Consider the following 20,111-nt stretch of genomic DNA (forward strand, 5'->3'; position numbering starts at 1 on the left):
AGTGTAGATGCTGAGGATTGGGGAGGAGTGTTCTGGCTCTGGAAATGCTGCCATTAGCAGTTGTACAAGGGCAACTATAACCTCACATAAGGACACAAACATTCATCATCTCCTGTTCTCTTACTCTCTTGTTCACCATTTCAGCACCATCCTAGCACAAGCAGCAGTGAGGAAAGCTCTTTCCTGTTTCCACATCTCGGCATCCCTTTTACACTCTCCCTCACCTAATCTGGCCAGGAACAAAGGAGCTTCACATGTGAGGAGCAACAAGACCAGTAACTGCGGGGGAGATACTGGAAAGCAAGGATTCTGCATTTAGAGAGACACTGCTTTGACCAATCCATATACTAACAATGCTCAGCCAGGAAATACGTATGACCACACATACTGGGAAGCCCATTTAATTTTGGATCAAAAATAGGAGATTCATTAAAGAGAGTTATCCTGACTCTTCTCTGCCTGTGAAGCAGCATAAAACTTACTCAACCTGACATGGAGAAAGGACAGATGAACCAGGAAGCAGACACCTTATTCAGGGTCTTAACATTTTCAGACTTTACCTCTCCCAAAAGCCCTGTGGGTCCTGGCTCTTTTGCTCCCGGCCCTGCAAAAGCAACCTCTTGACAACTTACCATAAATACCCTGAAATCACTTTTCAGGACCATCAGCAAATGTCTTGTTTGTCCATAAAGGGAGAAAAGTAATTCTGAAGAAGGGACTTTTGAGCTTTCCAAGAAGTTATGAGAAAGCGAGTTATTCACTGCATTGCCTGCAGCATTGCACGAAGCTTTCTCAAATCTTCCAAACCCAATTGTTTCAGGGGTCATGCTAAAAATGGGTTAGAAAAGATGTAATTGCAGTGAAGCCCATATAGCACACTATGGCCAATAAATTAGACTAGCACTGCTTGCAGGCATTGGGCTTTGCTGATTCTCATTCTCTGGTTAAATCAGGTTCAGGGCCCTCACTCTGCGTAAGAGGTTAAGGAGAAAGTCAAACATTTCTTCATGTCTGGAAAATGGTAAAAGACTTTAAAAAAAAAAAAAAGTATTTGACTAAGTTGATATTGAGAATGCAGACACACTGAGGTAGTGAAAAACTAGGAAGGTAAAATACCAATTCTGCTGAAGGTTGTACCTTTCAAAAGAAAGTAAGACATCTGTCATATTTCTCCACTGAAACAACAGAAAGGTTGCATTATTTAGGAGAATTCATAAAGCAAGGTTACTTTTGCACTCTTAAAGATAGAAAAAAGTAGTGTGTTAAAATACGACACACAAATTAGGAAAAATAAATTCACTTTGGAAGGCAATCAAGGTCTCAGAATAACTGATCTGCTATTGTCTAAGTTAATAATTATTTAGCTATTCTAAGTCTTCTCAATATACACTGTTTTAAAAGTTTAATCTAAAAAAAACCCACTTGCCTTTATCTATATACTTAAGAACTCTCATTCAACTTTTAGAGTAAGAAACAAACCAAACTGAGTCTCTTTACTTAAAATTTCACACAAAAAAGTAGCTATCAGAAAGCTGAGCTTTACCTGGACATTTTCAGCAAATAGTTACATAGAAAGGAGCTGTAGCTTAAAAGCAGATAGAAGAGGTGGTTGGAACTGCTGGGTTGCGGCAGACACCCTACCCTTCAGCTATCCGCCGGTAGCTGTCTGTTCAACCAGCACAGCTCCACCTCAGGGTTATATTAACTGGACTCAAAGCAGTTGTCCCAAGAGAGCTCAACTACACTTCACTGAAGATAAGGCACTCTTGTGGCTCGTCAGCTTCTTAAACATCATTACTCCAACAGAAGTGTTGATTGATTAAACTGGATAGAACTAACATTAAGTATTTTAGGGGCACACCCTTTACTTTTAAATCTGACTCTTAACCTATGTGTCCAGAAGGCACATGGCTCTTGATGATTAACTGCAAGCTTTATTCCAGTTTATTAAAGTACAGCCTTAATTTATTCTAAGGGAGCTTTGTTATGTTTGTAACAATGTAACAATGAGCACAGTATTTTTAATTTATGAAGCTCAGATTTTACTACTACAGTAGTTTTAAAAGAAAGGTGTACCTATAATTAAGTGCGTAAGTCTTTCAAATAAAGACTTCTGAATTAAATGAATCCTTTATGTGTAACAAGGTATCTTTTAGATAGTTAATTCAAAACTTTAACAGATATAGTAAAAAGAATGAGACATTTTCAGTCACTTGGGCAAGCGCTACTGAAAACAGTGACAATGTGTATTACACTTCTGTAGATTTTTAACTGATACACTCATCTAGAACAAGGAAAATGAATAATTTTACCAAATATTTATAAACTTTAGTAACTCACTCAGGTGAGGTCAAACGTAATAGATTATGGCTTATTTTAAAACACAAACACCAGATGCAAAATGAGATTCAAACTGGCATATTCTGAGTCCATTAATGTAAACATCAGTTCAACACACATCTCATCACAAGTCTGAGGTATCTAGCACAACATGGCAATGGATTTAGACATACTAAACTGTATCCACTTATGAAATCTCTAACACATACAACAAGTAACAGTCTGCTCTTTCCTCTTCCCCATCAAGCGCAGTTTAGCTCTGTATACTAAGCCTTCTCATCTGCATATTACAAGCACTTTATAAGATCATTACTCTAAATCCTTGTTTTACAATAGCTACTTAAATATCTGAAAAAGTAGAAACTTTCACCCAAATTGTCTTTTCTGTCATCTTAAATCAGGACACCATGCTTAATTACCTCCTGCCTCTACCGAGCCAGCCAAGCCTCCTGGTTTGCCAGTATTTCCAAGTAACTATTACAACTTATCTTTAATAGTCCTGTCTGCTCTACCTGTGCTTGAAATACTACTTTATCACTGTGCTCCAGACAGGTAAAGGCAGCACATCTCCTCTCCTATCATTCACCTGTTCCCAGTTTTTAGACAACAGCTTCATGGATTGAACTGTAACAGATTTTACACTCTTCCATCATACTCAGAGTCTACTTGCTAAACTGATTACCTTCCCAGATTACATCTTACTGAAGCCCTTCCTCAGGAAGAAAGCTATTACTTTTTGCAAAGTCTGCACGCACCATTTTTCTTGCCTATAATAAACCTTAGAAACAGCTGTTGATTTTGGTTTTGATCAAATACATTGGGCAACTTCTGTACTCCGTACTGATGGTCGGAGTTGCTGCATTTTATTCATTCAGCTGAAAGCAGCATTATTCACCTGGGTATCTACTCAACATGTATGTATATGTTATGGTGTCTTTAATGTAGTGGCAGCACCCAACTTCATTTACACGTTGTCTGGGACAGTTTGAAAACACAGTGCATAAATAAGACTGAGCATGAGAAACTGGTAGAATGGCTGAGGCACAAAGCTGCTGAAGATGCTGGATTATAAAGCCGTCAGAAGAAATTCAAACGACAGTAGTCTTGCAAAAGAAGAATGACAGGAGGACCTGGCAGTTACCGTTGCACAAGAAATAGGATGGGCAGTTCCAGCTATAAAAGTAACTGCAAAATCTATGAAGCCTGGCGTGGAACATGGACCTGAAAGGTGTTAACTTGACTGACAGGCTCAGGCATAACAAGAGACTGGGACTGGGAGATACACAGAATGCAAGGAAATGTAGAAAACGGTGTCAGAGTTGCTCCAGAACGGCCTGTTTAAAAATAATGACCAAAGAACTCACTGCAGTGAAAACATCAACCAACTGCTCCTTTTATTTGTTAACACACTGTTTCAAAACAAAGTAAACATTACTTTCTAGAAATATATTTGCTGTCATACAACAGTAGGTAAAAAAAAGATAATATTTTTATTGCAAAATCTCACAATGTAATTAGATGGTAACATGCTGTCCAGTACACTCAAAGTATGTACAATTATGCCCCCAAAATGGTGATTTCATAGCTTCCTGTTGGCTCTGATACAAACTGAAGAAATAAATCGTGATAAACAGTTTCCTTGGTAACTTTCCCAGCTGGAAACCAGTGACTTAAATTGTAGATAAAATAACACTACAACTAAAGTACAGTAGTAGATCTCAGCAATATTATCTTAGCAAAAATTTTCCATGCAAGCAAAAGGATCAGTGTAAGTTTAGATGCAATACCATGGTTTAGGATCCAACCAACTAATTTACATGGTTTTAATACTGTTATTTTTAGGCCTTTTTACTTCCTTGGGCCTGTCTTGTATTTTGTTTTTTTACGGAGTTTTTTATTAAAAAGTTTGTGTTCTATCATACACACCTCATCATGGATATAAGAGGGCTCTATCCTCAGAAGAAAGGAGAATAATCTTAGTACAAAATGGTAACTCTGGGGAAAGTCTGCTTCTCCATAATGAGCCAGGTGACCACACAATCTGAAAAGAAAGTTTTTTAAAAAAAAAAGCCCTAAATTACAAATGTATTTAGTTAGTATTTAGTAGCATTTATATATTTAACTGTAATTAGAGGAAAACTCTACATTTTATCTACAGCTTAAATCACAGTTCTGGTCTACAATGTTGATTCTGTGAAGGGATCCACTCCTGCAAAACCCTGAAGTAGAGGACTGGACCAAGACACACACAGTAAAAAGGCAAAGATGTATAGCTTCCTGCACTTTGAATCAGGATCATACTCAGCCAGGCAAAGAATACATTCTTTGCCTTTTGGGACTAAATTGAATGAGCGTCTGTTCTGCCAGCTTTTAGCAAATGCAGCAAAGTGTGAAAATGGCTACCTTACCCTATTTTTAAAATTTCTAAGACTATCCAATGCAGACACCTCAGGCTATTTTCTCTATGTGCCCACACTCTCCATAGGGTCCACTCTCCTCTTTCTGACACTATGCCATGGGATTATAACCCATTCATTTCTTGTCCATTGCCTTTGTGTGCTAAATATAAATTACCTGTCTAGAAACAAGAGAGAAAAGTGAAGTTAAAGTCCATGGAGTAACATAGGAAACACTGGGGCAAACACTGACCAGGTCGACAGAAAGTAGTTAGTCCTATAGCAGCCTTCTGCTTAATTATTTTGTAGCTTGCACAGTGAAAATATTAATGAAAATTACTAGGTGATTTTACTGATGAAATATATAATGAAAATAGCAGACTGGACTTGCTGGTAACAAGTGTCAGACTGAACCAAAGATGACACAGAGGACAGACTGCAGAGATAGCTCTGTAAACATGAAGTTCAGCAACTTGTTGGTTGGAAAAATACCCTGTTCTGGGTTAGACTCAAATCGTTTTTATTAAAAGTGCTAAATTTAAAATAGTATAAAATCCGTCTGTTTCAATTTTTAACAAAATCTTTTACATTGATATGGGGATTCAGGTGCTATTTACCATGTAAATCCTATGCATCTTCTAGCTTACTAGGTATTGCCCTGGGATGCAGAGAAGCAGAGTTTAAATTTTCCCCTCTGTCTGATTCAGAGCAGCGGTCTTAAATATTCACCAGAACAAGGACTGGAATCTGTCTGTCCCAATTTATGGGCAAGCGTGCTAATTACTAGACTATAGAGTCATTTGCTCACTCCCTCTGGCCCAACAAACATTTACATTTTACCTTGAACTGGAGGAACAGACGGACCCGTCCTGGAGTGCCATGCAAGCTGCACTTCAGGGAGCGGAGTTTTTGTTCAAAGCCTCCCGAAGTCTGGCAGATTGGAAACCTGAAACTAGGTCTCTCGCGCCATCCATCCCATCCTCTGCCCTACCTCATGTTCCCCAAAAGCTGCCAGTGATTTCTTACAAAAACTAAACTAAATCAGACATTTCAGCAGCATCAGAACGAACTAGCTGACCCCACCACCCAATGCATTGGCTAAATTCAAGCTTCACTGAGGAATGTTGGTTGAACCAAATCTGCATTTTTTGGCTAATATGAATTAAGACATTTTTCTATGTCCTAGTCAACCCTGAGATCCAGCAATTACAGCTCTTATAACAATTTACATGTCAAATCTCATTTTTCACTGGGGGGGCAAGGGAGTGATATTGTATATTCTGAGGCAAATGCATAATTACATCAATACTGTAAAGCACCTATTTGATTAGTTGGAGTTAACACTTTTCACAAGAGTACCTAAACACATGCACATTTTTGCCCCATTTTGTGCTATTTTTGTGCTATTTATCCTAAGAGCATCTCTGAAGAGCTACAAAAAAAATCCAGGCGATTTTAAATTTAGATGTAATAAGAGAAATCCATTTTTCTCAACATTTTCACACACTGTATACCTCATCGTATATAGAAACATAGAATCATTTAGGTTGAAAAAGACCTTTAAGATCATAGAGTCCAACCGTAAAACTCCTATCACCTGAAGACTTCCACACCAAATCAATTTAGAATCCAGTTTAAAACGGAAAGTTTTAAAAGAAAAGAAAATGTAAAAGCATTTCACCAACCATTTGACTGATCTCAGCTTTGCCCACACTGAAATCATACTTTAGTCCGAGGATTAAAGCATTTCAGTAGTCCCATGCTGATTTTTAGAGAAAGAAAATTTGTAAGTTTGTTTTTAGTTCTATTATACATACACACACTTGCATAGGATAAACCCTCATATCTGAGGGAGTACATGTTGTTTTCCAAAGTTAAGTAAGTGTCAGATGTATAATTAACTACTTGCATTGCAAATGATATAATGGGAAATTTAACCGGTAAGAATTTAAATTCAAATCTTGTTTCATGAAGGCTATGACAGTTTGCCATTAACATTTTAATATATTACATATGAAAATGTAGGCTTAAAAACAGATTTTGCATGGAAGATTATTCACACAAACATACACTGAAATATCTACTCATTCAGTGTGTACATAAGATTTACGCAAATTTGTGGTAAAGGGATTATTACCTCTCCTCCCTTCAAAAAAAAGGTTCTTATTCATACAAAAGAATGAATCCATACAACCAAAGCTCTTGTAATATAACACTGTGTTTACATTATTCCAACCCATTTCTGTCACGGTGGATATGTGAAAGGCAATGTGAAAAGGAAAATAAAGATAAGCAAATAAATCCACTGAAAGACAGAAAAGACTGCACACATGTAAAAGCCAGTTATTTTCAAGGGGAATATTTAATGTTTTTAAAATCAGGAGTGTATTGCCAAGACTCTGCAGGGGCTATTGCTCTCTTAAGCATGCCGTTTAGAACTATATACCAGGTAAAGATTTACGATGTTATTCAATGCACTAATGAAATCTCATTTCACATTAATGTAACCCAACCTCCTTTCCAGAAAACACCCTCCAATTGCACACATGAGAAATTCAGGAGAATCCAAGCCATCTGCAAAGTTCATCTTTTTCACTGATACTCACTGGTACATTCCTCTTCTGGATTAGGGTTTCATGATACCACCAATGGCAGAACCAATATCTGGCGTATGATCCAGAAGCTGTATCTATACTACCCAGGGAGTTTACAAGAAACACTACTTTAGATATTTCCTATTCCTTGGAGTAAATGCTACTGAACTCCTACACTCCCTCAGCAGGGCTTTTGGTCTCTGTCTCTGGCCATGGTCCTCTGCCAGCACTCACCAAGTAGAAAATTCACCAATTTTTGCAGAATTTAATGCAAGAGGAGAAGGTATTAAAGGAAGAGGGAGAAGTTTGACACAAACCAGGCAGATACTTAAATATCCATATAACTTTGTACTAGGCTGGATTAGTTGGGCTATCGTTCTCCTTGCTACTTAGGTCCTTTAAAGAAAATAAGTATACTAATAAATAGCATGACTGTTTTGATATACCCTTAACTGGAAAAAAAAGTTCCTTTTCACTTGTGAAGGCAGGATTCAGGAACAGTTCTCTAGTAAAGACAGACATTAAACTTCCTTGATAGCACAAAATATTTTTTTCCCATATTTCTTCTTTTACTTTTCCAGTAAAAGAAATTTATTTAAAAGAATAGTAAAAGAAAAGTAAAAGCTTTTCTGCTGGCAAAAAATACAACTGTTGATTGCTGACATGCGTAGATGAAATAGTGATAAAGTCCTTCTCACTTGTAATTATTTTTTTAAAAAGTATGTTCTAGAGGCATTAATTACCTGCTTATTTGAACTCCAACTGATAATTTAAACTTTAATTTTGCTTACAGCCACCACAAAAGCAGTATAGTGATTTAGAAAATTAATTTCCCATACTTTTTGGGGGGGCTGAGGGAGAGAAATAGAACTGTTTTACCACTCTTTGGAGAGCTGTGGTGCAAGTCTTTTCTAAAATACTATGAAGAAGGATGTAAAGTGAGTATTTGTATCTAGCTGCTACTCTTGCCATGTGACTCTAGTTGTTGATTTTGTCTCATCTCCTCTCTTCTCAAAAGCTCACTTTGATCACTCTTCATATTACAATTTGTCTACTCCCAATCCAAGACTAACCATTGCGCACACACCCCTTTCTACAAATGATTTTAACTATATGTGAATACATAGCTATGTACACACCCCATATTTGTCATTTGTAAAAATATATATATGGCACTTTACTTTCAGGAGAACTTTCCAAAATGTATTTAACAAATTTGAATACTTACTTCTCATTACATAGTTTAAGTGTACACAGCCAATAGCGAGGGTTCATGGCTGTAAGTAAACCACGTTTTTCTTGCAAAATTCCCTTCAGGCTATGCCCGTGAAAACAACTCCCATCTGTGTTTTCTTCAGACCAACTTAACTGAAAACTTGAAGGATTTGGCTTTTCAGCAGGTTGCACTGAACCAGACAGCCTGCCAAACTGATTTTGTAAGTTCACAACGATTTCTGTACAAATAGAAACAAAAAAAAACCAAGGCAAAAGTGTTAAGTATTAGAATACTGTTTAGAGCTGATTAATACAGGAAGAAATAGGGTATTTGTGCCTTTCTTTCTTTCTCTTCCTTTCTTTCTTTTTCTCTCTTTCTCTCTTTCTTTCTCTTAATTTCTTTCTCTTAATTTCTTTTTTTTTATTTAAACCTCTGTGTGGAATACGGAAAAACCTTGAAGGTCTGCCTGTATGTTCTCTCCACCACTCTATTTAAAATTCAACTGTCATATGTTTTAGGGAAAGATTTTGAAAGATAATTCAAAGTACCATGTCTTTCATACCTAATGATGTTAATAGTGGGGCACTCCAAAAGCATTCCTCCAAGTAAAACCTGTAAAATCCATTTGATACTGCTGGTATTTTTATGTTGTTAGAAAACACATGCGAGGACACCTTTTGCTATATTTACCTGGTCATATGCTACCTCTCAGACTGGCTAAGATTTTTTGGGTAGTTTCCTGTGCATCAGAATTAAGGAAGCCTGGTTTCATACACATATGGATTTAAGGTTAAGCTTTCCATAGTGCAAATTTCAACTGGGAAAAAAGCCAACAGAAAAACCACTCCTCCTTTCCCCACTGCTAGTAAAGGAAGGACAAACTTTCATAAGTAACCGAGGCTGAGAAGGAAAAGAAGGTGTGATGATAGATCAGGGCATACAGTATGACCACCTGGGCGTTGTTTCCATAGGATAAAAAGCAGTTTGAAAACCACTGTTGTTGGAGCTTCAACTTTGCTTTATGACCTGTATCTAAATAAACTCTTTCATAAACTGGAAAAAAAGCAGGAAAAACATCCTAAAGTAATGCAAGGACTGGGAAGCTTACCTTTCAAGAGGACACTAAAATCTACCATCAAAAACAAAGGCTGAGGAATGTTTCTAAAAACCTGTTTCTAGCACATCAATTTTCTAGAGCACTCTTTGTCTCTACTATTTTAAATTTGTTTTAAGATGAATCTTGCTCAGTTACAATGGCATTACATGATATTTCTGCTTGCAAAGGCACTGGTAAAGCTCCATAATCTAAGCAGTCCTCTTCTAGCTCAAAGAGAAGCAGAGCCAAAAGAGGAATCTAGAGCACCACAGAAATTATGAACAATGAATCATTAATCACTTTTTCTTATAAATGCAGGAATTAAAGGGCATCTGAGCAAATAATCAGCTTGAAATAAACCTAAACATGTTTTTCCATGGAACATAACTTGACTGCAGGATCACCCCTAATGAATTCTGAAGAGAATAAGAACATTCAAAAACCCCAATTACATTCCTGAAAGAGAAATCCAACATGAGTTATTAAAACCAAATAGGATTATACAACTTTAGAAGTCCCTGAACCAGCCACTTCCAGAAACTGGAAGAGTATATAAAGGGAAGAATATCACTCACCACACTTAACATCTCTCTCCAAGTATCTGCTGCTTACAAGACACTATAAAATGTAGAATGAAGAACTTCAGATCTAATTTGGTTGAATAAAATTCTGGTTTTCCATAATTCCCCAGATAAGTGGGGGTTTTGTTGTTTTGTCTGTTTGCTTTTATGTCAACATAAAATCCAGTAAATAAGTACTCCTAGAGCTACTAAAATAAAGTAGATGTACCTACATTTTGACCATGTATAGCTAGCTATTCAAGTAAAGTCACCTTCAGGCAAGCCTTCCTCACTTTCTATAGAAGACTGAAAGAAGGAGTGGGAGAGAAGAGGGACACACAAAGTCTACCAAAGGATACCCATACCAAAGGATATGAGAAAGTAAAGGACAAAGAGGGACAGGAAAGCTATGGAAGACCAACAACAATTCACAAAGATCACAGCTCTATAAAGGCAGCTGACAAACCAGTGAAGGTGAGGACAGAGTACTCATTCTGAGATGTGGTTCAGTAGGTCATTAGGAAGACTGGCAAAGGCAGTTTCAGTTAAGCATGAGGAAAATGTCTGTCTGAAGAATTCCAGCCATGGGTTGTAAAACAGTACTACATTAATCGTACCCAGAGATGAAAGAGAAGAGAAAGTATTTTAAGATGTAAATGTTATCACAGTCAGGGCTGCAGATATTCTATGATGGGAAAATTGGAGCAGATTTCTGTGCTGTTGGGAAGAAGCAAAGTTTACTCACGTCTTCTCTTAAGAACTTTAGATTTCTTCTTGGCTGAATAAAACAGTGGTTTTTCACATCTCCACAGATACCTACCAGTAAGAGACATAAGAATTGTTAAGAAAAGGAAAGCTGGAGCAAACAAGAACAGTAATTTCTTACACATACTGCTAGAGATATTAAATTAAAATTGAAATAACCTAATGGTTAGTGCTATTAAAAGCCACTGCCTCCCCAACACATCTAGCAAGTCTTTTTTCAGAGTGGGAAAACTGAGGCACGTAAGCCTAGATTTCCTGTAATCAGTTAATTGTTCAGCTGTATAAGTTACTTGTCACAGAAAGTGAGCATTTAATTAATATGCTGGATAAACATTATGACTGTAAATAGAAAATTAAGAGGGGGATTTAATAACTCTATTCACCCAAGCTTGATGGATAGAAATGTGGAGTAAATTCCTAACCTTTTATTTTCTGTGGGGGTCAGGATGTCATGTAAAACTGTCTACCTTAAAGAAAAAGTACTTTAAAACTTCTTACTTGGCTCTTCTTTCATCCAATTTCTTTTGCTCCACATCCAAGGTACATTTTAGCACCTTGTACCATTTTTTTAACTCAAAATACGGACCATCTGAATAAAACATACACATTTTAGGTTGGGAACAAGTGAAAGAAATGAGTAATACACAGAAGGTGGTCTCTATTCAGTTAGACCCCGAGTCTTCCACCCGTATACAAACCTATCCTGAAATCTTACCATTCTGTAAGAAAGAGAAATGCAGAAATGCAGTGAAAGAACAGCATGTCATAAGAAGTGCAAAAAGGTCCCTTAGCTTAGAATAGATTTCATATATTTAGCACAATTCAAACCTTTTCCCTCCTTTCTGAAAGTTAAGCCTAGAAACTACTTCCTCTCTACAAAGTGAACTAGATCTCGACAGTGTGAAGTAGCCTTCACCTGTCTGAAAGTTGACTTCAAGGCATTAATGAAACTATACATCAAGCTTAGATTTAAACAAATAAGATCTAAACAAGCTCAGATGTAAAATTTCACAGTTTCATCAACTCCCCACTGTCTATCCTACTACCCATGAAACCTTACAGGGCTGGAAAGATAAACTAGACAATTGCATTCACTTTGTATCAGTCTCCCACGTTTTTGAGCACAGGAACTTCACTCATTGATATGTGAACAAATATTTACCAGCACATTAAGGCATATGGCATTCTAGCAGCACATTTATCATTGATGCTCCAAAGAGGCACAGGACTGAAGTAAACCAGCTGGGTACAGTAAGTATAAGAAATCCAAACAGAACTATGGTGCAGATTTATATATTTAAAATATAAGCAACTCTTAGTACCAGTGGGTGGATGATCTGCATTGTGAATTAACCAGGCTTTGCATTTCCCCATCACCCCAGCTGCACCGCATGCGATGCTTGCATCATGCTTAGCTTTGCCAGGTAGCTGTTTGAACTGTTTTGAAGGTGCATATACTGTTCTTATAATCAAGCTTATATACGTTTTGTATTATCTGCATTTTTGCTATTCAGGTTATCCTGACACAGGATGTCTTAGATGCTAGAAATATAGATGGACTCAAAAAGCAACAGACAAATGAAGGGAAGAAAGACCCTTAAAGTTCTTAAAATTCAAAGGTGTGGATACAACTTCTTTTCTGAACTCCTTAAACCCAAAGGTTTAAGCAAGTACTCCTAAACTCCTGGGAAGGCAGTTTGGGGGGGAGAAATTTTTATTAAACTTCCTATGAATTATTAAGCATCTGTCACAAACAAAACCATCGTCAGAGACATGATGCTACACTATAATAACTGTTTACCTGGCCAGTACTGCTAACCTGATGTTCATTCATATAGCCGAGCTGACTGGAAAATACACAGCTCTGTGATACACACATGCTCATATATATATATATCTCAAACACGTTTTATTTGAACATAAATCATATTGTGTATGTATGCAGTTCATAAAACATACATTCACACACTAGGCAACTACAACTATCTACTGTACAGCTTGCAGTCTGTCTTGAAAAACTGTAGGCGCTGAAATACTATTTTTTAATTAAAAAAAAGACTAGAAAAAAGATAGTTAAATTGACAATAGAGTCACCATAAACTGGATCCTTAAAACTCAGTATTAACTATTATTCATTTCAGCACGCTAACTTTGGGAAAATGCCAGAGGCAGTTTTGAGCTCTGGCACTAATCATTGCTCTGACAGAAGTTCTCACATCAGCTCTGCTGCGCAGCTGCTCACCATCACCCCAACATTTTAAGGATAGGGACAACAGAAAAGAGCGTATGGATCATTTTGCACCAGCAGATTTTAAAGTAAAAAAGTGGGCAAAGAATGAGCTGATAATTCCCAAGGGCAACGAGACTTGTTAATAAGAGAGAAACCCCATTAAGACATTAATGACTTTGAGCCTCAGCTTGTAAGCAGTTGCACAACTTCTACTCCTGTCACTATTACGTACCTCAAGTTTTCAAGGGAAATGAAAAGGGGGAAAAAAAAAAGATCCAAAATAAGCTTGTGTACCCACTTGAAAATGAGAATTACCAGTTTTAGTTAACAGCGAGGACTATCTCTAGATACAGCAGTAATTGTGCTCCCGCATGGCTAACATCTATTTTATTATTGACTTAAATTTAAAAAAAAAAGTAACGGAAGGGTCAAAATGGACCCAAAACTGGATGCTTAAAAGATAAACCACTGTAACATATCTTTGATCTTATCTTCAACTGTGATCTGGATCAGGCCATGGAACATTTTCCTGAAGATTTCTAATCTTTGATTTGGTCTTTCTGCCCTCAAAGAACCATGTTCACACCATTATCTTCTCTATCTTAATTGCTGCTAGCTTTTCCACACTCTCTCAGGATTATTTGGACTAAGAAAATAGATTACATCTGAAAAATGTTACACACCAAGACATTTTATTTAACAAGACTAAACAAGTTTGGATTTTATCATAAATGTGGTTTGATGCCCCTAATAAGTATCTGCTACTTACGATCAAAGTGCATTCCCTCTTTACTGCCTATCCATTCATCTTCACCTAGCATGCATAAAATTCTAAAACACGAGGCAAACATGCACAAGGAGAAGCAGAAAGGTGCTTAGCAAAATGTGTACCAAATTCCCCTATCCAGTACAATAACAATCACGCAGGTAAATTGAGACGATTTTACTTGAACAGAATCTACTGTTTTCTTTGAATAAAGAATTGCCCTAAAAGAATAAATGACAAAAACACATTTTAATGATCAATAAGACTTTCTAAGTCTGATTACAAAGTTATTTCATTTACAAAATCATAAGACTGCTTCTATTAGAATATTTATGTACCTTCTTTGTTATTTTTATTTCTTTCTTGAGCAAAGTCTGAAAGTAACCTGAAGAAAAAAAAAAATCAGGCTATTTTATAGATCCAAATACTGCACTTTTCATGTGAAATTCAAATCCAACTGACAAGAATTACACTCTAATTTTATTCCAAGTTTCAGATTCAAACTGATGATTTTTAAAAATAAGTAATATTTAATGTCTAACATGCCTTCAGGTCTATGTTTTATGCTACTGAACTTCATTGAAATTCAAGTACTATAAATTTAATATTACTAAAGAAAGAATGATCCAAGACAATAATCTGCACTATTTGAAATTTGGGCTTTGTTACAGATTTGCCTGTACACTTACCATTCATATTTATCATCTAATAAAAACAATAATTTGAGCACAACTACAATAACTGCTGCAGCAAGAACATCGTATTTCACTTTTCTTGTTGACTTATTTCCAGGCACGAGAGTCAGGAAATCCACTTCTCCAATACAGGTCTTTTTCACCACTCGACAAGTCCAATTATGCATTTCATCTGATTAATGTAAATACAAATATAAAATGAGTATGTTGAGACAAGCTAGAAGTACTTTTACAGTGCAAATATGTTGGTCATTTGAGGAAAACAATGCTTAGGTCTTTTAGGACCATGAGACAGCAATTTTTTTCAGGCTGAGAAGTATTTTTGGGTATTTTTAAAAATACTAGGCAACCTTCACTGTGTGTACATGGAAAACAGTCATGACTCATATATTCGCATGGAGAAAAAAATAAATCACATTATTAATACTGTTTTGATGTTGCTCGAAGGATCTTGTTAGATCACCCTGAACATTGTTGTGGGAAAGCCTATCTTAAATCTACATATAGTTTCAAAAAAACCCAAATGCCAAAAACTTGTCACAAATTTTTTTCCGCACGTTGACTAAACACCCATGCAAGGATGGATTCACTACTGCAGAGAGGACAGGGGCTAGTTTTACAGAAGCTAGTTGGGTATGAACAGCAGCCTAATTATGGCAGGGCAGCGCTTGCTGCTACCCTGACAGAACCTGGCTGAGGTACAGACAATCCCAGCCCAGGTTAAAACTGGCTTTACGCTGTAAAGCCTAATCTCACCCACTAGCGCAAGTTATGTCAAAAAGATACAACTACAGCTCCAAAAGCAGTAGTATGATATCTATATAGTCTATTACTCTATGCTTATTTTTCATGGATACAAATCCCCCAAATTTCTCGCCTTTCCTGTTCAGCAAGAAATACAGGAGTTGATTACATCACCATCAGATTCCACAAAGGTTAGCAACAAATGACTAAGTACAACCTTAATCCAGCTATATTTTATATTCACTTGCTGCTTATGAAGAGTTCAGTAGGAACTAATTTTTAATCCTCTTGTATATAACAGTAAAAGTTAAAACAAAATCTGGAAACCAAATTTTCTTATAAATACTGTCAGTATATTTTCTTTTATTTCAGATACTTAAAATGGCCTTCTCATTAGTATTTAGTGTCCTAAGAAACACTGCCAATTCATTGCTTGCATTATTTTTTTAGGAGTTTAGACAACAACAGTTGTCCTTTTTCAATGTGTAAAAAAATGCTTCTACATGACAAAAAGCTTAGTTGCAAGGAAAAAGTAAAGGACAATACATTCTTCTTCTACAGTAATTTTCAAAAAGTACTTAGCATTGTATTTCTCTAATAAATCTGAAAATGCCACATTTCTAGCTTTTTCTTTGATTCAATTGATACTTCAAAATCTGAAAAATAATATAATCCTCTATAGAATGACAACACAGGTGTAAAACTACAAAATCAGAATTTCTACTCTGAAATTTTAGCCCTAAATCTGTTGGTTATCTTCTCCTCATTCAACTGTGAGTAAACAGAAAAGCCAAGTAGCTGTATTCAATGTCACTAGTTGCAAAATAAGACAATAAACCCCCCAAACTATTAACTGTTGCAATGCTTTGAGGAAAAAAAATAATATTAATGTACAGGCTATTTATCTGCATAACTCATCTTCAGTAACAGTGGTAGTTGATAGAAAGTATGGTAGCCCAACAGACAGTTGACATAGTAGGACTTATTCGTCCTTCTTTGGCAATTCAATATTCAAGACTTAATTTTAAGATAAACAAAAATATTTAATATTTATGCAATATACGATTTCAAAACTAAACTGGAAATGACAGCAGCTGATTTGTCACACAGCATCACCTGTTAATATTAAAATTAATGCTAATATGCAGTATTATAGAATATACCCTCAATATTATATGAGACAATTCCAGTGCTAAGTCATCAGGTCCCAACTTCATGAATCATTTAGCTAAAGTTAATACATCACATGAATTCAACTAGTGCCTCTTAGTTCACATGGATACTGAAAGACTTGAAGTATCCACTCCACAGCCTTAGAGAGCCAACACCAGAGTGCTCCTGCATATCTGGGCCTATAATACATACTCTAAATGTTTAATGAAGCTGCTTTCTATAGAAATTATCTTTTGGTTCAAGCTTAAATGGGTATAAATTAGAAGGAAAAGAGGAGGAACTTTTAAAGTAGTAATTCAAGCCTTTTTGCTAGAGTTTAATAAACCAAAGAAAAATTTTATCAGTTTGGGTTTGGGAAAATATTTACCAGGTAAATTTGCTTCCATCAAGTACTTCATGCACAGCATGTCTGGATGAAGAAAGCAGCTGTCTGTTATATCTGGAAAACGAGGCAGGTCTAAAAACGCTGCAAGCTCATGCATTTTGTTGAACACTTCTTCATATGAAGGCCACGACTGAAACACAGGGTTAGAGGGTGTTACACATTTGCTCTACTACCATATTTGTTAATGATTTTAAATTAGTTATCGATGTTAAATCCTGTATTATTTAATACAAAATTATTTATAGACTCTTTTAGCACTCTCTATGACTAAACACATATGCAAGGATGGAGCCAGACTGTAGTATTTCAAAGAGAAACATGTGCCGGTTGTAAAGCCTGTGACATATGTAAGGAACAAATAGAAAGTTGCTTCAGACCTGCAACCACCCCACTACCTTTTTGGTGAAGTGATCAGTATGTCTCCAGATGCTGCAAAATTGAAAGAGCACTGGAAAAAAAAAAACAGGTTCAACTGAGGGTCAACTCTCTACAGAGCAAAGAGATCACAGAACACAGAAGGGTGGAAGTTGACAGGGACTACTCAAGAACACTGGGTCCAAGCCCCTGCTTGGATCAGCTAGAGCAGGCTGCCCAGGACCACGTCCACTTGGATTTTGAATCCACAGATGGCAGCTCCACAAGGTCTGTGGGAAATCTGTTCCAGTGTTTCACCATTCTTACTGTACAAGTTTTTCCTTATGCTTAAATGGAATTTCTTGTATTTCAGTTTGTGCCATTTCCCCTCATCCCATCACTGGATACCACTAAAAAGGATCCGGTTTTCCTCCTTCGCACCCTTCTTGAAGGTATCACATCATACCCGCCCTGAGTCTGCTCTTCTCCATCGCCAGGTTGAACAGTCCAGCTCTCTCAGCCTCCCCTTGTTTGTCAGATGCTCCACTCCATGATCTTCATGGCCTTTTACTGGACTCACCCCACTACATCCATATCTCCTTTATACTGGGGAGTCCAGAACTGGGCCCAGCACTCCAGGTCTGTCTTGCCAGTGCTGAGAGGAAGGATCACCTCCCTTCATCTGCTGGCAAGCTCTGCCTAATGCAGCCCAGGATGATGTTGGTGGTCTTTGCCCCAAGTGCACGTTGCTGGTTCACATTCACCTTCACAGCATCTTCTCCACCAGAACTCCCAGGGCCTTCTCTGAAAAGCTGCTTTCCAGCCAGTCAGCCTCCCAGCATGTGCTGATGTCTATCGTTATTTTGCAATGCATATTTATGTATTTATTTATCTTATTTATCAACAAGAATGTGATCAATATGAGGCTGACAGGCCTTTAGCTCCCCAGATCCTCCTTCCTGCCCTTCTTGAAGACAAGGGTGATGTTTGCTTCCTTTCAGTCCTCAAGAAACTTCCCCATGACTTTTCAGAAGTTATTGACAGCGACCTTGCGATGACACCAGCCAGCTCCCTCAGCACTTGTGGCAGTATTCCATCATGGACTGTGAACCTCCTTACATCCAGTTTGTTTATGTATTCCCTAACCTGCTCCTTCTCCACCAGGGGTAAGTCTGCCTTCCCCTAGACTTTCCCACTGGTTTCAAGGACCTGGGATTGCTAAAGGCCACTTTTATCAGCAAAGAGTGAGGCAAAAAAGGCATTCATCACACTAGCCTTCTCCTTAGTCCTTGTGATCATGTCCTCATTCCCATTCAGCAGCAGGCCCACATTCTCTGGAACCTTTGCACAGAGTCTTTACTATAATTTCATTTTTTTGAAAAAATTAATTCCATATTTGCACATTTATTCATTAAAATAAATCTGCAATTCTCTTTTCAAAACTATTGACTGCATGAAGAAAGTTCTCCCAATTTCTACTGATGGTTTCCTGCTAGACGAATATAACTTACAGACAGATTTTGACATGCTTATTCATAATGAACTCAGCGGGACCTGAAGTTTGTGTAAGTATAGACTGTAAGATTTGACCCTCATTTCTTAATACCCGAACTGTTTCATTAAACATTCTTAACTTTCTATATTTGAAATTATTACTTGAATTTACCTTTTAAAGCAATAACTTTCAGCTGTTCAGGCTACTTTACCACTTTAAATGTATAAAAAGCAATGCTTTTTCTACTTAGTTCGTGGTTCTAATTCAGCAGAGCACTTTATTATGTACTCATATTTTATCAAGTCAATTTGTGCATAAGGTAACTTTATTAGGAATTTAGCAGGGGTTTACACTTTGTGCACAGGTTCAAAACTTTCCTGAACAAGAGTGAATTCAGGCTTCTGGTTTTTTTTATAGACCAGATTAAAACCAGAGCAATCATGTTTACAACAAGACTGAAAAAATGTGGGTTTATTCAATCACTTGGCTTCATCTATTTTAATGTAAGTTATGTACCCAATGCTCAAATTTTATTGTTTTGAATGATTGCCAACATTTCTTTTCTTTTTTTAAATGATCTCCCCTCAGACTGAAGTTCAGACTTGCGTAACTGCGTGAACACATGCTTAAACAAATGAGCAATTCTGCTGTCATTTACTATTACACATGCAACTTTTTCTAACAGTTAGGAAGTTGTATCATATTAATTATATTTTCTAAACAGTGTTAAAAATTGGCTTAGACTGCTAGGGATCTATCTTGAGAAACAAGAAAAACACGCATTACCAGACTTCTACAGAAGACCAGGCTCACAATACTTTCCATTCCTCTTAAAAAGCAGTGCTAAATTGAATACCAAAACAATCTTGGAACAAAACCTGAATCTCATGTAACTTCTCTTGAGCATATCTGGAGAAAAATTAAAGTCCCAGATAATTCAAATAAACGCATACCATTCCTTATTAGACATAAAGGAAACACATTTTTCCATTTAATGGAAAGCAGTGGAATTAGTAGCTGCTTATTAATCTATCACAGATGAAAATAAATTAAGACACTGGGAATTCAGTCATTTGAAGCATTCCCATTCTCAAACATTAAACTATCACCAGTGAAGTTATCTGAACAGTCTAATTTAACACAAAGGTAGTTTATGGAATATAGCTCTTAATTGGAGGACTCGAGGTAGACACCTCTATCACTTCATACCTGAGCTTCTCTCATTGTATCAGGATAAGCAGTTTTCCTATCCTAGGTACTAGTGAATCATCCCTTCCTTCTTATGTCCAACACTGACTTGTT

At 36.8% G+C, this 20,111-nt stretch overlaps 1 protein-coding gene across 6 annotated transcripts in view; it reads right to left on the reverse strand.

Annotated features, from left to right (window-relative positions):
- Positions 1-3,704: 3,704 nt before the first annotated feature.
- Positions 3,705-20,111, reverse strand: part of TAF1B (TATA-box binding protein associated factor, RNA polymerase I subunit B) — a 49,455-nt gene continuing 33,048 nt past the window's right edge. For 5 of the 6 annotated variants that reach the window (XM_074861575.1, XM_074861573.1, XM_074861576.1 and 2 more), the window contains 7 exons: positions 16,943-17,090; positions 14,653-14,830; positions 14,302-14,348; positions 11,466-11,556; positions 10,948-11,018; positions 8,559-8,784; positions 3,705-4,381 (listed from right to left, as the gene is read on the reverse strand). In XM_074861575.1, coding sequence (XP_074717676.1) covers positions 4,189-4,381; positions 8,559-8,784; positions 10,948-11,018; positions 11,466-11,556; positions 14,302-14,348; positions 14,653-14,830; positions 16,943-17,090 — 954 coding nt within the window. In that variant the 3' untranslated portion in view covers positions 3,705-4,188. Of the gene's footprint in view, positions 4,382-6,421; positions 6,499-8,558; positions 8,785-10,947; positions 11,019-11,465; positions 11,557-14,301; positions 14,349-14,652; positions 14,831-16,942; positions 17,091-20,111 lie in introns of all 6 variants that reach the window. The other variant, XM_074861574.1, reaches the window with a different exon arrangement.

Source organism: Strix uralensis, chromosome 3 (assembly GCF_047716275.1).
Source record: "Strix uralensis isolate ZFMK-TIS-50842 chromosome 3, bStrUra1, whole genome shotgun sequence".
Taxonomy (NCBI): Eukaryota; Metazoa; Chordata; class Aves; order Strigiformes; family Strigidae; genus Strix; species Strix uralensis.